Consider the following 18,890-nt stretch of genomic DNA (forward strand, 5'->3'; position numbering starts at 1 on the left):
TGGAACTAATCAATGAATTTGGTAAAGTAGCAGGATACAAAATTAATGCACAGAAATCTCTTGCATTTCTATACACTAATGATGAAAAATCTGAAAGTGAAATTAAGAAAACACTCCCGTTTACCATTGCAACAAAAAGAATAAAATATCTAGGAATAAACCTACCTAAGGAGACAAAAGACCTGTACGCAGAAAATTATAAGACACTGATGAAAGAAATTAAAGATGATACAAATAGATGGAGAGATATACCATGTTCCTGGATTGGAAGAATCAACATTGTGAAAATGACTCTACTACCCAAAGCAATCTACAGATTCAATGCAATCCCTATCAAACTACCACTGGCATTTTTCACAGAACTAGAACAAAAAATTTCACAATTTGTATGGAAACACAAAAGACCTCGAACAGCCAAAGCAATCTTGAGAACGAAAAATGGAGCTGGGGGAAATCAGGCTCCCTGACTTCAGACTATATTACAAAGCTTCAGTAATCAAGACAGTTTGGTACTGGCACAAAAACAGAAATATAGATCAATGGAACAGGACAGAAAGCCCAGAGATAAACCCACACACATATGGTCACCTTATCTTTGATAAAGGAGGCAAGCATATACAGTGGAGAAAAGACAACCTCTTCAATAAGTGGTGCTGGGAAAATTGGACAGGTACATGTAAAAGTATGAAATTAGAACACTCCCTAACACCATGCACAAAAATAAACTCAAAATGGATTAAAGACCTAAGCGTAAGGCCAGACACTATCAAACTCTTAGAGGAAAACATAGGCAGACCACTCTATGACATACATCACAGCAAGATTCCTTTTGACCCAGCTCCCAGAGAAATGGAAATAAGAACACAAATAAACAAATGGGACCTAATGAAACTTAAAAGCTTTTGCACAGCAAAGGAAACCATAAACAAGACCAAAAGACAACCATCAGAATGGGAGAAAATATTGGCAAATGAAGCAACTGACAAAGGATTAATCTCCAAGATTTACAAGCAGCTCATGCAGCTCAATAACAAAAAAACGAACAACCCAATCCAAAAATGGGCAGAAGACCTAAATAGACATTTCTCCAAAGAAGATATACAGATTGCCAACAGACACATGAAAGAATGCTCATCATCATTAATCATTAGAGAAATGCAAATCAAAACTACAATGAGATATCATCTCACACCGATCAGAATGGCCATCATCAAAAAATCTAGAAACAATAAATGCTGGAGAGGGTGTGGAGGAAAGGGAACACTCTTGCACTGTTGGTGGGAATGTAAATTGATACAGCCACTATGGAGAACAGTATGGAGGTTCCTTAAAAAACTACAAATAGAACTACCATATGACCCAGCAATCCCACTACTGGGCATATACCCTGAGAAAACCATAGTTCAAAAAGAGTCATGTACCAAAATGTTCATTGCAGCTCTACTTACAATAGCCAGGACATGGAAGCAACCTAAATGTCCATCGACAGATGAATGGATAAAGAAGATGTGGCACATATATACAATGGAATATTACTCAGCCATAAAAAGAAATGAAATGGAGGTATTTGTAATGAGGTGGATGGAGTTAGAGTCTGTCATACAGAGTGAAGTAAGTCAGAAAGAGAAAAACAAATACAGTATGCTAACACATATATACGGAATCTAAGGAAAAAAAAAAAAAAAAAAAAAAAAGGCCATGAAGAACCTAGTGGCAAGACGGGAATAAAGACACAGACCTACTAGAGAATGGACTTGAGGATATGGGGAGGGGGTGGGGTGAGATGTGACAGGGTAAGAGAGTGTCATGGACGTATATATACTACCAAATGTAAAATAGATAGCTAGTGGGAAGCAGCCGCATAGCACAGGGAGATCAGCTCGGTGCTTTGTGACCGCCTAGAGGGGTGGGATGGGGAGGGTGGGAGGGAGGGAGATGCAAGAGGGAAGAGAAATGGGAACATATTGTATATGTATAACTGATTCACTTTGTTATAAAGCAGAAGCTAACACACCATTGTAAGGCAATTATACTTCAATAAAGATGTTTAAAAAAAAGAAACAATGAAGGGGGACTTCCCTGGTGGCACAGTGGTTAAGAATCCGCCTGCCAATGCAGGGGACACAGGTTCGAGCCCTGGTCCAGGAAGATCCCACATGCCGCGGAGGAACTAACCCATGTGCCACAACTACTGAGCCTGTGCTCTAGAGCCCACAAGCCACAACTACTGAAGCCTGCATGCCTAGAGCCTGTGCTCCTCAACAAAGAGAAGCCACCGCAATAAGAAACCCACGCACAAAGAGTAGCCCCCACTCGCCACAACTAGAGAAAGTCCGCGCTCAGCAAGACCCAATGCAGCCAAAAATAAAATAAATAAATTAAAAAAAAAAAAAGAAACAATGAAGGAAGGGAGATTACAGCAAATTTGAGAAACATTTAGGAAATCAAAGTAGTAACTGAATGGTAACTGAAAGAACAAATTTATTTTTTTTTGTTTGTTTAGAGCCTAGAGATTTTTTTTTTTTTTTTTTTTGTATGTTGAAGGAATCATCTTTATTGAAAAAACCTAAAACTATGCAGTGTGAAAACCACTCTTGGAAATCCTGAGCTAGGAGTAGCCATAAACCTAAAGTGTGAAATTATAGCCTTTCAGAACTGAGAAAAACCTTAGTGACCTTGAACTCAGACTCCATCCCTTCTTTGAGGTTAAACGATGTGCTAATTATTTGCACAATTAAAAGCCAGTTTTAAAATTCCTGTCTTGACTTCACTGGTGGCGCAGTAGCTAAGAATCTGCCTGCCAATGCAGGGGACACGGGTTCCAGCCCTGGTCCAAGAAGATCCCACATGCCACGGAGCAACTAAGCCTGTGGGCCACAACTACTAAGCCTGTGCTCTAGAGCCCGCGAGCCACAACTACTAAGCCCGTGTGCTACAACTACTGAAGCCCACGCGCCTAGAGCCTGTGGTCTGCAACAAGATAAGCCACGGCGATGAGAAGTGCCTGCGACAAAACGAAGAGGAGCCCCCACTCACCGTAACTAGAGAAAGCCTGTGCACAGCAATGAAGACCCAATGCAGCCAAATAAATAAATTAAAAAAAAAAAATCTTCCAACAAACAAAAGCCCAGGACCAGATGGCTTCACAGGGGAATTCTATCAAACATTTAGAGAAGAGCTAACACCTATCCTTCTCAAACTCTTCCAAAACATAGCAGAGGGAGGAATACTCCCAAACTCATTCTACAAGACCACCATCACCCTGATACCAAAACCAGACAAAGATGTCACAAAAAAAGAAAACTACAGGCCAATATCTCTGATGAACATAGATGCAAAAATCCTCAACAAAATACTAGCAAACAGAATCCAAAAGCACATTAAAAGGATCATACACCATGATCAAGTGGGGTTTATCCCAGGAATCCAAGGATTCTTCAATATATGTAAATCAATCAATGTGATACACCATATTAACAAATTGAAGGAGAAAAACCATATGATAATCTCAACAGATGCAGAAAAAGCTTTTGATAAAATTCAACACCCATTTATAATAAAGTCTCCAGAAAGAAGGCATAGAGGGAAACTACCTCAACATAATAAAGGCCATATACGACAAACCCACAGCCAACATCGTTCTCAATGGTGAAAAACTGAAACCATTTCCTCCAAGATCAGGAACAAGACAAGGTTGCCCACTCTCACCACTATTATTCAACATAGTTTGGAAGTCTTAGCCATAGCAATCAGAGAAGAAAAAGAAATAAAAGGAATCCAAATCGGAAAAGAAGAAGTAAAGCTGTCACTGTTTGCAGATGACATGATACTATACATAGAGAATCCTAAAGATGCCACCAGAAAACTACTAGAGTTAATCAATGAATTTGGTAGAGTAGCAGGATACAAAATTAATGCACAGAAATCTCTTGCATTTCTATACACTAATGATGAAAAACCTGAAAGAGAAATTAAGGAAACACTCCCACTTATCACTGCAACAAAAAGAATAAAATACCTAGGAATAAACCTACCTAAGGAGACAAAAGACCTGTATGCAGAAAACTATAAGACACTGATGAAGGAAATTAAAGATGATACCAACAGATGGAGAGATATACCATGTTCTTGGATTGGAAGAATCAACATTGTGAAAATGACTATACTACCCAAAGCAATCTACAGATTCAATAGGGATCAAACTACCAATGGCATTTTTCACAGCACAAGAACAAAAAATTTCACAATTTGTATGGAAACACAAAAGATCCCAAATAGCCAAAGCCATCTTGAGAAAGAAAAATGGAGCTGGAGGAATCAGGCGCCTGGACTTCAGACTATACTACAAAGCTACAGTAATCAAGACAATATGGTACAGGCACAAAAACAAGAATATAGATCAATGGAACAGGATAGAAAGCCCAGAGATAAACCCATGCACATATGGTCACCTTATCTTTGATAAAGGAGGTAAGAGTATAAAATGGAGAAAAGACAGCCTCTTCAATAAGTGGTGCTGGGAAAACTGGACAGCTACGTGTAAAAGAATGACAGTAGAACACTTCCTACATCATACACAAAAATAAACTCAAAATGGATTAAAGACCTAAATGTAAGGCCAGACACTATAAAACTCTTAGAGGAAAACATAGGCAAAACACTCTATGACATAAATAACAGCAAGATCCTTTTTGACCCACCTCCTAGAGAAATGGAAATAAAAACAAAAATAAACAAATGGGACCCAATGAAACTTAAAAGCTTTTGCACAGCAAAGGAAACCATAAACGAGACCAAAAGACAACCCTCAGAATGGGAGAAAATATTTGCAAACGAAGCAACTGACAAAGGATTAATCTCCAAAATATACAAACAGCTCATGCAGCTCAATATCAAAAAAACAATCAACCAATCAAATAATGGGTGGAAGACCTAAACAGACATTTCTCCAAAGAAGACACATGGATGTCCAACAAACACATGAAAAGATGCTCAACATCACTAATTATCAGAGAAATGCAAATCAAAACTACAATGAGGTATCACCTCACACTGGTCAGAATGGCCATCATCAAAAAATCTACAAACAATAAATGTTGGAGAGGGTGTGGAGAAAAGGGAATCCTCATGCACTGTTGGTGGGAATGTAAACTGATATAGCCACCATGGAAAACAGTATGGAGGTTTCTTAAAAAACTAAAAATAGAACTACTATATGACCCAGCAATCCCACTACTGAGCATATACCCAGAGAAAACCATAATTCAAAAAGACACATGCACCCCAATGTTCACAGTGGCACTATTTACAATAGCCAGGACATGGAAGCAACCTACACGTCCATCAACAGAGGAATGGATAAAGAAGATGTGGTACATATATACAATGGAATATTACTCATCCATAAAAAGGAACAAAATTGGGTCATTTGTAGAGACGTGGATGGACCTAGAGAGTGTCATACAGAGTGAAGTAAGTCAGAAAGAGAAAAACAAATATTGTATATTAATGCATATATGTGGAATTTAGAAAAATGGTATAGATGATCTTATATGCAAAGCAGAAATAGAGACACAGACGTAGAGAACAAATGCATGTATACCAATGGGGAAAGGGGGGATGGGAGGAATTGGGAGATTGGGATTGACACTATACACTATGATACTACGTATAAAATAGAGAACTAATGAGAACATACTGTATAGAACAGGGAACTCTACTTAGTGCACTGTGGTGACCTAAATGAGAAGGAAATCCAAAAAAGAGGGGATATATGTATATGTATAGCTGATTCATTTTGCTGTACAGTAGAAACTAACACAACATTGTAAAGCAACTATACTCCAGTAAAAATTAATTAAAAAAAAAAAGAATTAAAGACCCAGATGTAAGACCATATACTATAAAACTCTTAGAGGAAAACTCTTTGACATTAATTGTGCAAGATCATTTTGGATCCACCTCCTAGAGTAATGAAAATAAAAACAAAAATAAACACATGGGATCTAATTATTAATTTCCAAAATATTATGAACAGCTCAATGCAGCTCAACATCAAAAAAACACACAACCCAATCAAAAAATGGGCATAAGACCTAAACAGACATTTCTTCAAAGAAGACATATAGATGGTCAAAAAGCTCATGAAAAGATGCTCAAGATCGCTAATTATTAGAAAAATGCAAATCAAAACTACAATGAGGTATCACCTTACAGCAGTCAGAATGGCCATCATTAAAAAGTGTACAAACAATAAATGCTGGAGAGGGTGTGGAGAAAAGGGAATCTTCCTACACTGTTGGTGGGAATGTAAATTTGTATAGCCACTATGGAGAACAGTATGGAGGTTCCTTAAAAAACTAAAAATAGAGGTACCACAGGATCCAGCAATCCCACTCCTGGGCATATATCTGGAGAAAACCATAATTCGAAAAGATACATTCACCCCAAAGGTCATAGCAGGACAATTTACAACAGCCAAGACATGGAAGCAACCTAAATACCCACTGACACATGAATGGACAAGGAAGATGTGGTACATATATACAGTGGAATATTATTCAGCCACAAAAAGGAATAAAATAATGCCATTTGCAGCAATATGGATGGATCTTGAGGTTATCATATTAAGTGAAGTAATTCAGACAGAGAATGACAAATATCACATGATATCACTTATATGTGGAATCTAAAAAAAAGATACAAATCAACTTACAAAACAGAAACAGACTCACAGACATAGAAAACAAACTTATGGTTACCAAAGGGGAAAGGTGGGAGACAGGGATAAATTAGGAGTTTGGGATTAACATATACACACGACTATATATATAAAAAAAAAAAAAGTGACATAAGAACTGAGAGTAAAGACTATAAGGATTTATGGTAACAGTCAAACGAAATGTACAGAATACTCAGAGCCACTAGTCATGTCCTTTTCCTTGACACAGATGGTTCTAATACCCTGGTTTTCTCTCTTATTCTTGTATTTGTTTTGAGCATTTGGGAAATCTTTTTAACATTTTATTAATTACGAAGCCCTCAAAATGGATGAAGACATATACAAACCATATTCTTTCAGATTCTTGTCATTTATTGGTAAGTATAAGCTATGAAAAATAATTTTGTAAATAAGCTTAACAAGCAGCCAAATTTTCTATTAACACCACCACCACGAATAACACAAATTAAAGCAGATTACTTTCAAATACCTGGCAGCTGTGATCAGTATCCAATCCATCCCAGAGACTCATAAACTGAGCTTTCATCATGGCTGTAGCTTCATGGTCAGAACTTGAACGGTTTCGTAGAAAGGAGTCTAGAAGAAAAAAATCCTTAACCTTACAAATCAATAATAAATTATTCTTTACATAATTTCAAATCATTAATTAAAAGCTGACAATTTTATGAAAGATTACAAAGAAAAGGGTTCGAATATGCCTTTTCACACATTATTCTGATATAACCACTTTGACAAATTATCCAGCAAATTAAAACAATCAATTCACAATCCTCATTTCTTTCCTAAAAATACATTCATACCAACATATATAAAAGAAATAAAGGATCTAGTGCTGAGAAGCTAAAAAAGGATCACGTAGTGTCTTAGAGCAAAAGTCTGTGTGCTCTGGCCCTAACTTCCCAGGTTCTCTGCATCCTATGCGTTCTTAATTATGGGATCACATACTTTTTCCTCATGCACTTTTCCTGGTGATAAATAAAAATGATACTGGAAAATCTCAAAACACTATTAAGTGGGAAAATATAGGACAGGAAATGGTTTAAAACATACATGGTGGCATGCATGCACATATACATTATACAGGGTAAAAAAACCTTTAATGAAATACACCAAAATGCTAATAGCTTTGGTTCTCTCTCAGTGATACTGATGGACAATTTTAAATTTCTCTTGAATTCTTTTCTGTCTTCCAAATTATCTATAATGAACATGAAATACTTTTAAAAGGGGGAAAATATTTTCCTTCTAGAACGAAAGGACTGAAAGGTGGTATATCCTAAGAACGAAAAAAAGACAATAAAAACAAATTCCGTATTTTCCAGTACAATCCTATTTCAAATGTTTTGTCTTGTATCCCTTCAAATCACTGGCATTTCTCAATAACTTTCACATTTCAACATTAAAACTAAACCTTGGGGCTTCCCTGGTGGCGCAGTGGTTGAGAGTCTGCCTGCCAATGCAGGGGACACGGGTTTGAGCCCTGGTCTGGGAAGATCCCACATGCCACGGAGCAACTGGGCCCGTGAGCCACAACTGCTGAGCCTGTGCGTCTGGAGCTTGTGCTCCGCAACGAGAGGCCGCGATAGTGAGAGGCCTGCGCACCATGATGAAGAGTGGCCCCCGCTTGCCGCAACTAGAGAAAGCCCTCGCACAGAAACAAAGACCCAACACAGCCAAAAATAAATAAATAAATAATAAAAATAAAGGAAAAATAAATAAATAAATAAAAATAAATAAATTAAAAAAAAAAAAAGACCTAAAAGAAGAAATACATGGCGAATACCTTTAAAAAAAAAAAACAAAACTAAAACTTGAAGTCTGTCAATCATACATGCAAGTGACATGAAAATGCTTTTTAATGTGCTGGGTCCAAGCTTTAAAAAACAAAAAATTTTTTAAAAAAGTAATTACAGCAAAAACACATTACTGTGACATGATAGTTTTGTGATGGCAAACATATATCCTGTATTTTCTTTTACAGTTCTAATCGTGTACAATATGTACCAGTGTTGGACCATGTATTGTACCATGTGTTGTACCATGTACAATAAACGTACCCATTTATTCTGGATGTATAAAATCTAGTCATTTAAAAACTGCTTATTTTTTAAAGATAAATTGTGTAAGTTTAGCTGCCTACTTAACCACCATAATTCTGCCATTAATTATTCTCAAATTATCTTCATTTCTAAGAAGTGGTTCTGGCAAGATGGCAGCTTAAAATAATATGAAAAACTTAAAATTCTGATCAAAGTATAAATAACCTAACTATATCAGTAGTTACATTAAATGTAAATGGTCTAGAGTATGCAATTACCTGTTTAAGATATTAGACTGGATAAAAAAAAAACAAAACCCAATTGTGCACTGCTTACACGAGACACACTTTAAATATAAAAGCTCAGAATGCTGAAGAGGGTGGAAAAAGACATGTATGTAAACACTGACAAAAAGACTGAATAAGGTATTTTTTTAAAGTTAATGCATATCTGATAAATAGTGCTAAAACAATCGGACATCCATATGCAAAAAAACAGACCTCAACACAGACCTTATACATTTCACAAAAATTAACTCAAAACAGAACACAGACCTAAATGTAAAACAAAAAGCTATAAAACTTATGAAGACAATACAGGAGAAAATTTAGGGAACCCTGGGTTTGGTGATGAACTTTTCCATACAACACCAAAAGCACAATCCATCCAAGAAAATAATGTGTAAGTCGGAGTTTATTAAAAATAAAATTCCTGCCCTGTGGAAGACATTGTTAAGAGAAAAGACAAGCCACAGACTGGAAAAAAATATTTATTGTATAAAACACATACCTGATAAAGGACTTGTATCCAAGATATACAAAGAACTCTTAAAATTCAACAAGAAAACAACCCAGTTAAAAAATGAGCGAAAGATATGAACAGAGACCACACCAAAGAAGATATACAGATGGCAAATAAGCATATGAAAAGATGCTCAACAATATACGTCACTGGGGAAGTGCAAATTAAAACGAGATACCACTACACACTTATTAGGATAGCTAAAATCCAAAAAATTGGTAATACCAAGTGCTGGAGAGGAGGAGAGAAACAAGACCTCTCATTTCCTGCTGGTAGAACTGCAAAATGGTAGAACTGCTGGTGGAACTTTTAAGTGCAAATAGCCACTTTGAAATACATTTGGTAGTTTCTTACAAAGTTAAACACAGATTTTCCATACGATCCAGCAATTGAGCTCCTAGGTATTTACCCAGTTGAGTTGGAAACTTAAGTCCACACAAAATCTTGCATATCTCTGTTGTTAGCAGCTTTACTCATAACTGCACAAAACTGGAAGCAACCAAGAGGTCCTTTAATAGATGAATGGATAAACAAACTGTGGTATAACCATACAATGGAATATGATTCAGCAATATAAAGAAATGAGCTACCAAGCCATAAAAAGATAATGGAGGAAACAAATGCATACTGCTAAGTGAAAGAAACCAGTCTGAGAAAGCTACATGTTATATGATTCCAACTGTATGATATTCTGTAAAAGGCAAAACAATAGAGACAGTGCAGCTAGGAGTTTGGGAGGGAGGAGTTTGAGAGGGATGAACAGGTAGAGCACAGGGGATTTTTAGGGTGGTGAAACTATTCTGCCTGATATTGTAAGGGTAGATACATGATATTATGCATTTGTCAAAGACCACAGAACTGTACAACACAGAATGGACCTTAATATAAACTATGGACTTTAGTTATTAATAACATACTGGTAATGGTTCATTAATTATAACAAATATATCACATTAACACAAAGTATTGATAATAGGGAAACTGTGTGTGTGGGGGGGGATATGGGAACTCTGTACTTTCTGCTCAAGTCTTCTGTAAACTTAAAACTGTTCTAAAAAATAAAGTTTAGTAATTAAAAAAAAAAAAGGTTACTGAATATCTGAGATTGCAAGAAGGAAAGAAAAAAAATCCTAGAGATCAGAAAAAGAGAGAACTGAAAAAAAGAATGGTGAGATTTTGAGGTGATTATGCCACTGTTTGTGTATGTGTTTGTATACACAACAGGTATGCATGGGTAGCATCAGGAGGTTCTGCTTTGGTGTTAACGTCCATGCTGAAGCCGAGATGCCCAAAAGGATGTACACTCACAGAAAGTATAGACAAGAAAAAAAATTCTGCTCACCACTACAGGGAGTTAAGGACGCTTGTCTGTCTTGGCCTGGGCTCTGGAGGGAAATATGTCCCCCCTGAAAAACTAAAAACCAAGATCACAGGGGCTCTCTCTCAGGCCTGAAGTCTAAATTCAAACTGTCATTCAATCTAGGAACATCCAAGTTGAGAAATTAGAGCCTAAAGCCTCTAAGTGGAAGACAGAAAAACTACTCTGGATTATTTTAGGCAACACAGAATTCCCATATAAAAGCAAGTCCTAAGCAATCTAGTTAGAAGTTAGAAGTTAGAAATGACACACGGAAACAAATTACTATGAAAGAGAGTTAACAATATAAAGAAGTAAAATTTCAAACAGAACAATCCAAAGAACTATATAAAAATAGTATGTTTTAAATTTTGAAGACATAAAAGGGACTGAAATTTTAACAGAAGAGCAAGTTATAGTGAAAATAGATAAATTTGAAAAATAAACAAACAGAACTTCTAAAGTTCAAATATAATTGGCAGAATACAAACCCAACTGTTGCAAGATTGAACATAGCCAAGCAAAGAATCGCTTTTTATTACTTACTCAATGACTGACTGACTTTTGAGTTGCACCCTTATTTTATGTATCGACAAAAATTTTTAAATACTGCCAATTAAATTATAACATGCTATCCCAATTTCAGGGATGTTAAAATGTAAAAAACTAAAATAAAACAGTATGTTTTAGAACTGATGAAATATGGTAGAGAACTAGATGCTACAACTATGGAAATGACTCAAAATTAAGTAGAGAGTTGACGAAAATATATATATATATAAAATGAAACAGAAGTCTTGCAATATTCAATAGCAACTAGAGAGAAAAGATAGATTAATTACAAAGAAATATTAGGCTATAAGCAGAATTCTCAAAAGCGACAAGAAAGACTGGTAGGCAACAGACTTCTAGCTTTAAAACGCTGAAAGAAAATAATTCTGTAACATTTAAAAGTAAAAACAGAGTCAACACATTTTCACACAAAGACAACTCACTGTACTCACAATCGTTGCTGAAAGAATTTTGACAGACTTCAGTAAGAAGGAAATTAAATCCAGAAAAGGCAGGTGCAAGAAGTAATAGTGAGCAAAATAACTGGCAAAGTGGATCTCTAAACAAGGACTGCCAGTACAAAAATAACAACTAATATGGAAAAGTAAAAAACAAGAGAAATTGTTAACAAAAACATATAAGAGATGAGAGGAATGATTAGTATTCAAGAGTTCAAAGGTCCCTGTATTATTTGGGAAGAGGTGAGAAATAATTAGCCTAGACTTTTAAGACAAGTAGCTATGCTAAATGTATGCTAAAAGAAAAAGAATACAGTTGACCCTTGAAGAAGGTACGAGTTATGGGCGCTGAGCCTTTCCATAGTCCAAAATCCACGTATAATTTACAGTTGGCCCTCCATATCCACGGTTCCTCCGTAGCTGCAGTTCATGTGGTGATAAGTGTTTTTACTGTTGAGAAAAATCCATGTATAAGTGGACCCATTCAAACCTGTTGTTCAAGGGTCAACTGTACGTAACTTCTAAACCCGTGTGAGGGAAAAGGGAATAAAAAAAGCACAGAAGTCCACTAGATTGGTAAATACCCATAAAAAGCACACAGTTATGTGGTAGAAATAAATCTAGATATATCAGCTATCAAAATGAAAACAAACTGACCACAGTTCCTGGTTAAAGAGCCTTAGATTAAAATTTTTAAAAATCCAGCTATATGCTCCTTTGTGCAAAAGTCAAAGCAAAAATCCAAAATAAATGGAATAAATTGATGAGAAAGATACACAAGGCAAACAAGTAACCAAAATACTTTATATCTATACCTATCTTTCTCTCTATATATTTCTATATAGCTTATCATATTACATATAATAGTAAATTCATTCAAAGCTACAGTTTTAATTATTGTAGCTTTATTATAATATATAAATTATAACAAAAATATAGATGATCCATAAAATAGAGAAAAAGTCCACTAATGTAAAAGTCATGACATACAGAGAAAGATGATCTATTTATAAGTTGACTGTCCATATGGCAAGGAATTAAACTAGATTCCTACTTAACGTTATATATTTTAAAAAGGAGAGTATTTATGGAGGTAGTGAAGGGATTTGTACACCAGACACAAGAAGTATAAACCATAAAGGAAAAAAACTGATAAATGTAATTACATTTAAATTTAAATCTCCATAAAAGAAACTATCATAAAGTGAAAAGACAAGCCAGTCTAGAAAATATTTGCAATCATAATAAAACCTCACCAAAGAATTACTAAGAAAACTGCAAATAACCCCAAAGAAAAACCGGCAATTTACAAGCAAGGAAACCTAAACGGCTAATCAACATGTTAAAAGATGCACAAATTTACTAGTAAGCAGGGAAACACAAAACAATGATGAGATAATTTTTGCTCTTTAAGTTGACAAAAATTAATGATACTGCCTGAAAAGATAAGTTTTGGGGGAGTATGTAGGGAAACAAACTGTATACTGGTGAGAGTGTAAACGGGTATAACCACTTTGAAGAACTGGTAATCCTAGTGAGGTTGAAGATGGACACATCACACAACCTAATGGTTCAACTTCTAGATATCTACCCTGGACAAACATGTGCATGAGGAAACATGTACACGAAAGTCCACTGCACATTGTTTAGAAAACACAGCATACCTATTTCGTCTATAAAGATGATGGAAGGCTGTAGCTTTATGGCAAGGGAGAAAACAGCAGCAGCCAGTTTCTGAGATTCTCCATACCACTTATCCGTCAGTGTTGAAGGCTGAAGGTTAATAAATCGACAACCTGCTTCTTTGGCTGTAGCCTTGGCAATCAACGTTTTACCACAGCCTGGAGGCCCATAGAGAAGGACACCTGGAAATTAACATGTTATTGTATTATTTCCTTTAAGAGAAGGAGATATTTGCTAGTTTATGGGATAATCAACATAATATTAACTCTGTCCACACTAAACTTTTTCACAATATTCACTTCCATTTTTATTAATCTTTTCTTATAGTAGAAAGGAAGGTGCTATATTCTAAGTTTGTATCAGTGATGACATGTATTTGGGATTATAGCACCCTTGTGCTTCCTCCCTTCATGAAATGGTCCAGTTCAGGATATTAAAGACAATCATCTTGACATCCAAACTCACACCTCTTGAGCAACGGCTGACAAATAAAATCGTCTAATGCCCTTCCCCTTCACAAGCTAAGAGCACTATAGCACAATGACAACAGCCCAGAGAAAATGAACAACTTCAAAGCGGACTGTAGAAAACACTGTTTTGCTATTGCTCAGAGACTTAAGATAATGATCTTTTCTTAAAAAGAAATCACCAGTCACTCCTGTTTTAATTTCCTAGAAATAAAACTATATTATTAACCTAGAGTCTCCACTGACAGCAATTTGCTGCTAAATGCAATTTAAGGTAAGTCTTTTAATATATAAAAGATCTAAACAGGTTGAGGTCTTGAGCATTTGGGGAATCATCACCAACTGCTTTTCATCTAAAATGAGGTAGCATTTTCTAAGTTAATATAATACTAAAATTATGGCCCTGACTACAGATCATTTACAGACAGGCCTGACAAAAATCATCATCTGCAGACTTCTTTAACTATTTGCTTAATCTAGAGTTTCTCGACTTTTCTCATGTAATAGCACTTAAAGAATGACAATATTGGGAATTCCCTGGCGGTCCAGTGGTTAGGACTCGGTGCTTTACTGCTGGGGCCTGTGTTCCATCCCTGGTTGGGGAGTTAAGATCCCACATGCCATGGCCAAACAAATAAATAAATAAATAAAAGACAATATAGGCAGCATGCTGGGGTAAAATGGAGAGAATTTGGAGTTATCCAAAATATTCCTACTATGTAATAAAAATAAAAAACAAAATATGAGGGAAGAAAAATAAGTACTTTAATATAACCGCCGCCCCCAAAACTTACATTTTTTTAAAAATGAGAAACTTGAGCTTGGTTCTATAACCTAGCAAATTTTTTTCGTGCCAAACATTTCAAAATAATGTTCAAACTCCTCCTCAAGCACACATAGATTTTTCTAGTGGTCTTAGTAATTCTTCAAGATTCAACTAACTCATGTTAAATCATTTTAAACTAAACCCTTCTAAAGCTGATTTAAAAATTTAAATCCATAAGCACTGCCAGTATATGTTAATATTCTCAAGCAGTCCTTGCAATTTTTAACTACGTTCATTTAGGTACTAAAAGTTTAGTTAAGTCAGTTAAATTTGAACTTTCTACTGACACTTTTAGATGGCTCACGTGAACAATACAGAATAGTCTAATGCCATCGAATTCAAGTAAAGCTGAAAACATATGGGATAACATATGGAATTATTACATTTATTATTTTGATCATATAATTTAATATGGAATGCAGGTCTACTAGCAAACTTTTATATGTATTACTTGAATCTCAGGTTTTTAGAACTAATGATACAAAAGTCTTCATATTTTGTTGACTTTGCAGCTACACCATCACTTCATAAACACATGGAATACTCTCAGACTGTCATACTTGTTTCAAAGTATTCATTTATCACTTTGAATATTTTATTCCTAATAGTTTAGTTTTGGTACCTCCTAGTAGGATTAAGTTTTTCCAATTATTTCAGGGATTATAATTAGTGTTATTAATTTAGCAGTTATTTACTAATGTCTAAAGATTTAACATGCAATGAAAACTTTTGGATTTCATAATCTTCTGGAGGATGGAGCTGTGACAGATAAGGTTCACATGAGGAACAATCAATGCTCATTTCTTGACCTGGGTGGTAATTACATGAGTGTTAGCTTTAAAATTATTTATTCAACTGTTTAATCCCCATTTCTGTATGTATGTTAAGTTTCACTAAGATTCATGTTGTCTCATCTGATACTTTATCAGTGAGTACAGCAATAATATTATTTAAAAATGGCATGTTTTCTATATCCTTTGTTGAAGTGGACTCCACCATGTTAATATTTATGAAGATAAACGAGTGGTTCTGCAAACGAATGTGAGGCATTTAGCTTTAATTATTAGTTTTATAACCTTTTAACTAGTTTTTAGAACTTTGATACTTTTACAACCATTTTCAACAGGATTAAAAATGTGTTTATTATTTTGTGCTTTGTAGAGACTTAAAAATTCAAACCCCTCTTTAAGATGGATGTTTTTGACAAAGGCTTTACTTCCTAAGTACTGCATGCAAATACAAGATTTAGGATGAGGAAGAAAAGAAGTACTGGGACAAACAAATCCAAATTTGAGATAATCCCCATTAGTGAAAAATATATTACCTTATTAGTGACCAACTTTTCTTTCTTTCTTTTTTGGACTAGTTTATTTACTTTCAAGGTTTAATAAAAAATTTGTCCAAATGGTGGAAAAATAAATATCTGTAAAACTACTTAAATACAGAGTACTGGGGGGGGGGGAAGTTATAGGCCCTTATGACCTCAGAAAGTCCATCTTTCAAAACATATATTTCTTATCTACATTTTAAAGAATGCATCAAAACATGGAGTATGATGACATCCACAAACATGAAAGTTATGTGCCAAAATAATGATTACTGAATTCAGATTTTATAGAAGGACCATACAGCATTCAAATCGATTTCTTTTTTTAATTTTTTTTTTTTTTTTAATATTTATTTGGCTGCGCCGGGGCTCTTAGTTGTAGCATGCAGGATCTAGTTCCCTGACCAGGGTTTGAACCCAGGCCCCCTGCACTGGGAGCATGGGGTCTTAACCACTGGACCACCAGGGAAGTCCCTCAAATGGAATTTTAACTATTGTAAATTTTTAAATGTTTGGGGGGAAGAAAGGGTTACATTTTTTAATGCAACCATCAGTATTTTATGGCATGTTCTTGTAACCAATAAGTGACACCATATCTTTATATGTTATTAAGTATGATTATCACATGTCACACATTCATGACATAACAAATCATTCTCAAATTAACTTTCTGTAGTCTGTGAGGCAGTGATCAATTTCAGCTTAGACAGCAATGAACTAAGGAAAACATAAAATTGGCAATAAAGCAATGACTCTAACCTAGGTAACCTATTTCCAGTCCCCAAATGGAACAAGTATGGTATGCAACTGATTGTATACTCTGCTTCTGTACACCAATATCCAATTTATGTTGGGGGTCAAAAAGTAAATCAATGATTTTTCAAACTTTTGTTCTTGGTAAAAAATTTTCCAAAAATGCACAGCTGAAAAAGCTCAAATAGTAAAACTTTAGATCACATAATAAGGAAATACTCATGTAACTTAAAAAAAATTTTAAATACACATAGGAACCACCTTCAGTTTTAGATAATGCTTTTAAATAAAAAGCAGATTTACATAAGGCTGTTAAAGTACTCCCTCATAATTTGGTATCCGCTATGCTAATTGGGGCTTTAAACCAAGTCCAACTGGTGAAGTCACCCAGTTACCTGGCCTAAGACATCACTGATGAGAAAAGCTTTCTCTAACAGCATAAAAAAATTTCCTAAATTCATTAACATTGTGAAAATGAGACATAAAAATTGACAAAAGTTCTTTCTTGTTCACACTATAAACAACCTGCAAGAGGGTACTGAAGAACTTAGTAATCCAACATTTGCCTTACTCTTGATCTGGGCTCAGATAAATCATTTGAAATTTTCTTTGGGGAAAAAAAAAATTTTTTTTAAATCACAATAGAGTAAATGCTTCTTGTTAGAAAAACAGTAGCTTTGTTGTTTCAGAAAGTAAAATACATAAAAAACAGATTTGTTGTTTTAGTTAACAAAAAGAGAATGCCATTTTTGGTGGTAACTGTCAGCCTCTATTTACCAGAAACAAAAATTTTCTACTTTGTAAAAATGTACAGTTATTGGCTTCAATTACCTTTGAAATATAAATTAATGCACTTTTTGATACAGCTGCAAAATTAGTAAGATTATAAACTGCAACTTATACATGTTATTTTGATATTTCTAAAGATCCTTTTTTGAGAAATGAATTTGTCTAATTATTTGATTTCAGTCTTGACTAGCAACCTCTCTAGTTTTGGCAATACAATAAAGAGAAGCTTCTACTAGAAGCTTCTACTAAACAAGCTACGCTACAGCGTTTGTATTTGAAAGCCATGGCAACACACTTCTACAGATCTCACTGTCAATTATCATGTAAGCTACATTTGAATCACCTTTAACAAGTCTTAAACATGATCAATATATGAATGGCCAATAATAAAAGTATTATATTTAAGGATGTAGTTATAAATACTTTCAATTCTTGAGTTCCAAGGCTTCTGAAGTAATCACTAACTAGGAATAAGAAAATGTTTCCCTTAAAAATAAGTAGTATTTAATTTCTCGTTCATCTGTAGTTCACTATTTCCTTAAAAACAAAACCAAACAAAAAGCTACCACTGCAATCTAAAATAAAATTACCAAGAGGAAAAAAAAAATCACTAGAATCATGAAACAACCAGAAGTCTTATCTTGAAGACAAAAACCCATACTGCTATTTTGAATTTTTTTTTATCCTTTATTTCCCTAATTTCATTTTCTTATAAGTAATAAAAATGAATTTGAAATAAAGGGATTATTTTGATATGTAACTATGGGGAAAAACTTTACCTAAATTTGGAAGCTGAAGAATAAGCAATTATTTTAAAATCATTATTTATAAAACAGTTCACTGGATCTCAGCAGTCTCTTGAAAACCCAACTTCAAAAACACCAGTTCTATAATGGCAGAAAGTTTCCATGTTTTCCAGATTTTTAATGCTTTAGCAAATATAAACTTTTACCATACCTTTTGGAGGCTGCAAAAGCCTGGAATTTTCAAACAAATGCTTCTTTTTGATAGGTAAGATGACTGTGTCTTTCAGATCCGTAATGACATCATCCAAACCTGCTATATCACTCCAAGTAACCTGGTAAAAGTTAAGGTC

The 18,890-nt window shown here is 34.8% G+C and overlaps 1 protein-coding gene and 1 long non-coding RNA gene across 4 annotated transcripts in view; both read right to left on the reverse strand.

The window, feature by feature from the left end:
- Positions 1–18,890, reverse strand: part of ATAD1 (ATPase family AAA domain containing 1) — a 55,823-nt gene that overhangs the window by 23,929 nt on the left and 13,004 nt on the right. For all 3 annotated transcript variants that reach the window (XM_082339586.1, XM_082339585.1, XM_082339587.1), the window contains exons 4-6: positions 18,752–18,872; positions 13,614–13,814; positions 7,212–7,318 (exon numbers count right to left, since the gene is read on the reverse strand). In XM_082339586.1, coding sequence (XP_082195712.1) covers positions 7,212–7,318; positions 13,614–13,814; positions 18,752–18,872 — 429 coding nt within the window. The remainder of the gene's footprint in view (positions 1–7,211; positions 7,319–13,613; positions 13,815–18,751; positions 18,873–18,890) is intronic.
- On the reverse strand, positions 9,535–13,607 carry LOC309604736. The gene is made up of 2 exons (XR_014231033.1): positions 10,925–13,607; positions 9,535–9,607 (listed from the first exon to the last, which is right to left on the reverse strand). It is a non-coding gene; the product is annotated as an uncharacterized lncRNA (long non-coding RNA).

This window comes from Balaenoptera borealis, assembly GCF_965194805.1.
Source record: "Balaenoptera borealis genome assembly, chromosome: 10".
Classification (NCBI taxonomy): Eukaryota; Metazoa; Chordata; class Mammalia; order Artiodactyla; family Balaenopteridae; genus Balaenoptera; species Balaenoptera borealis.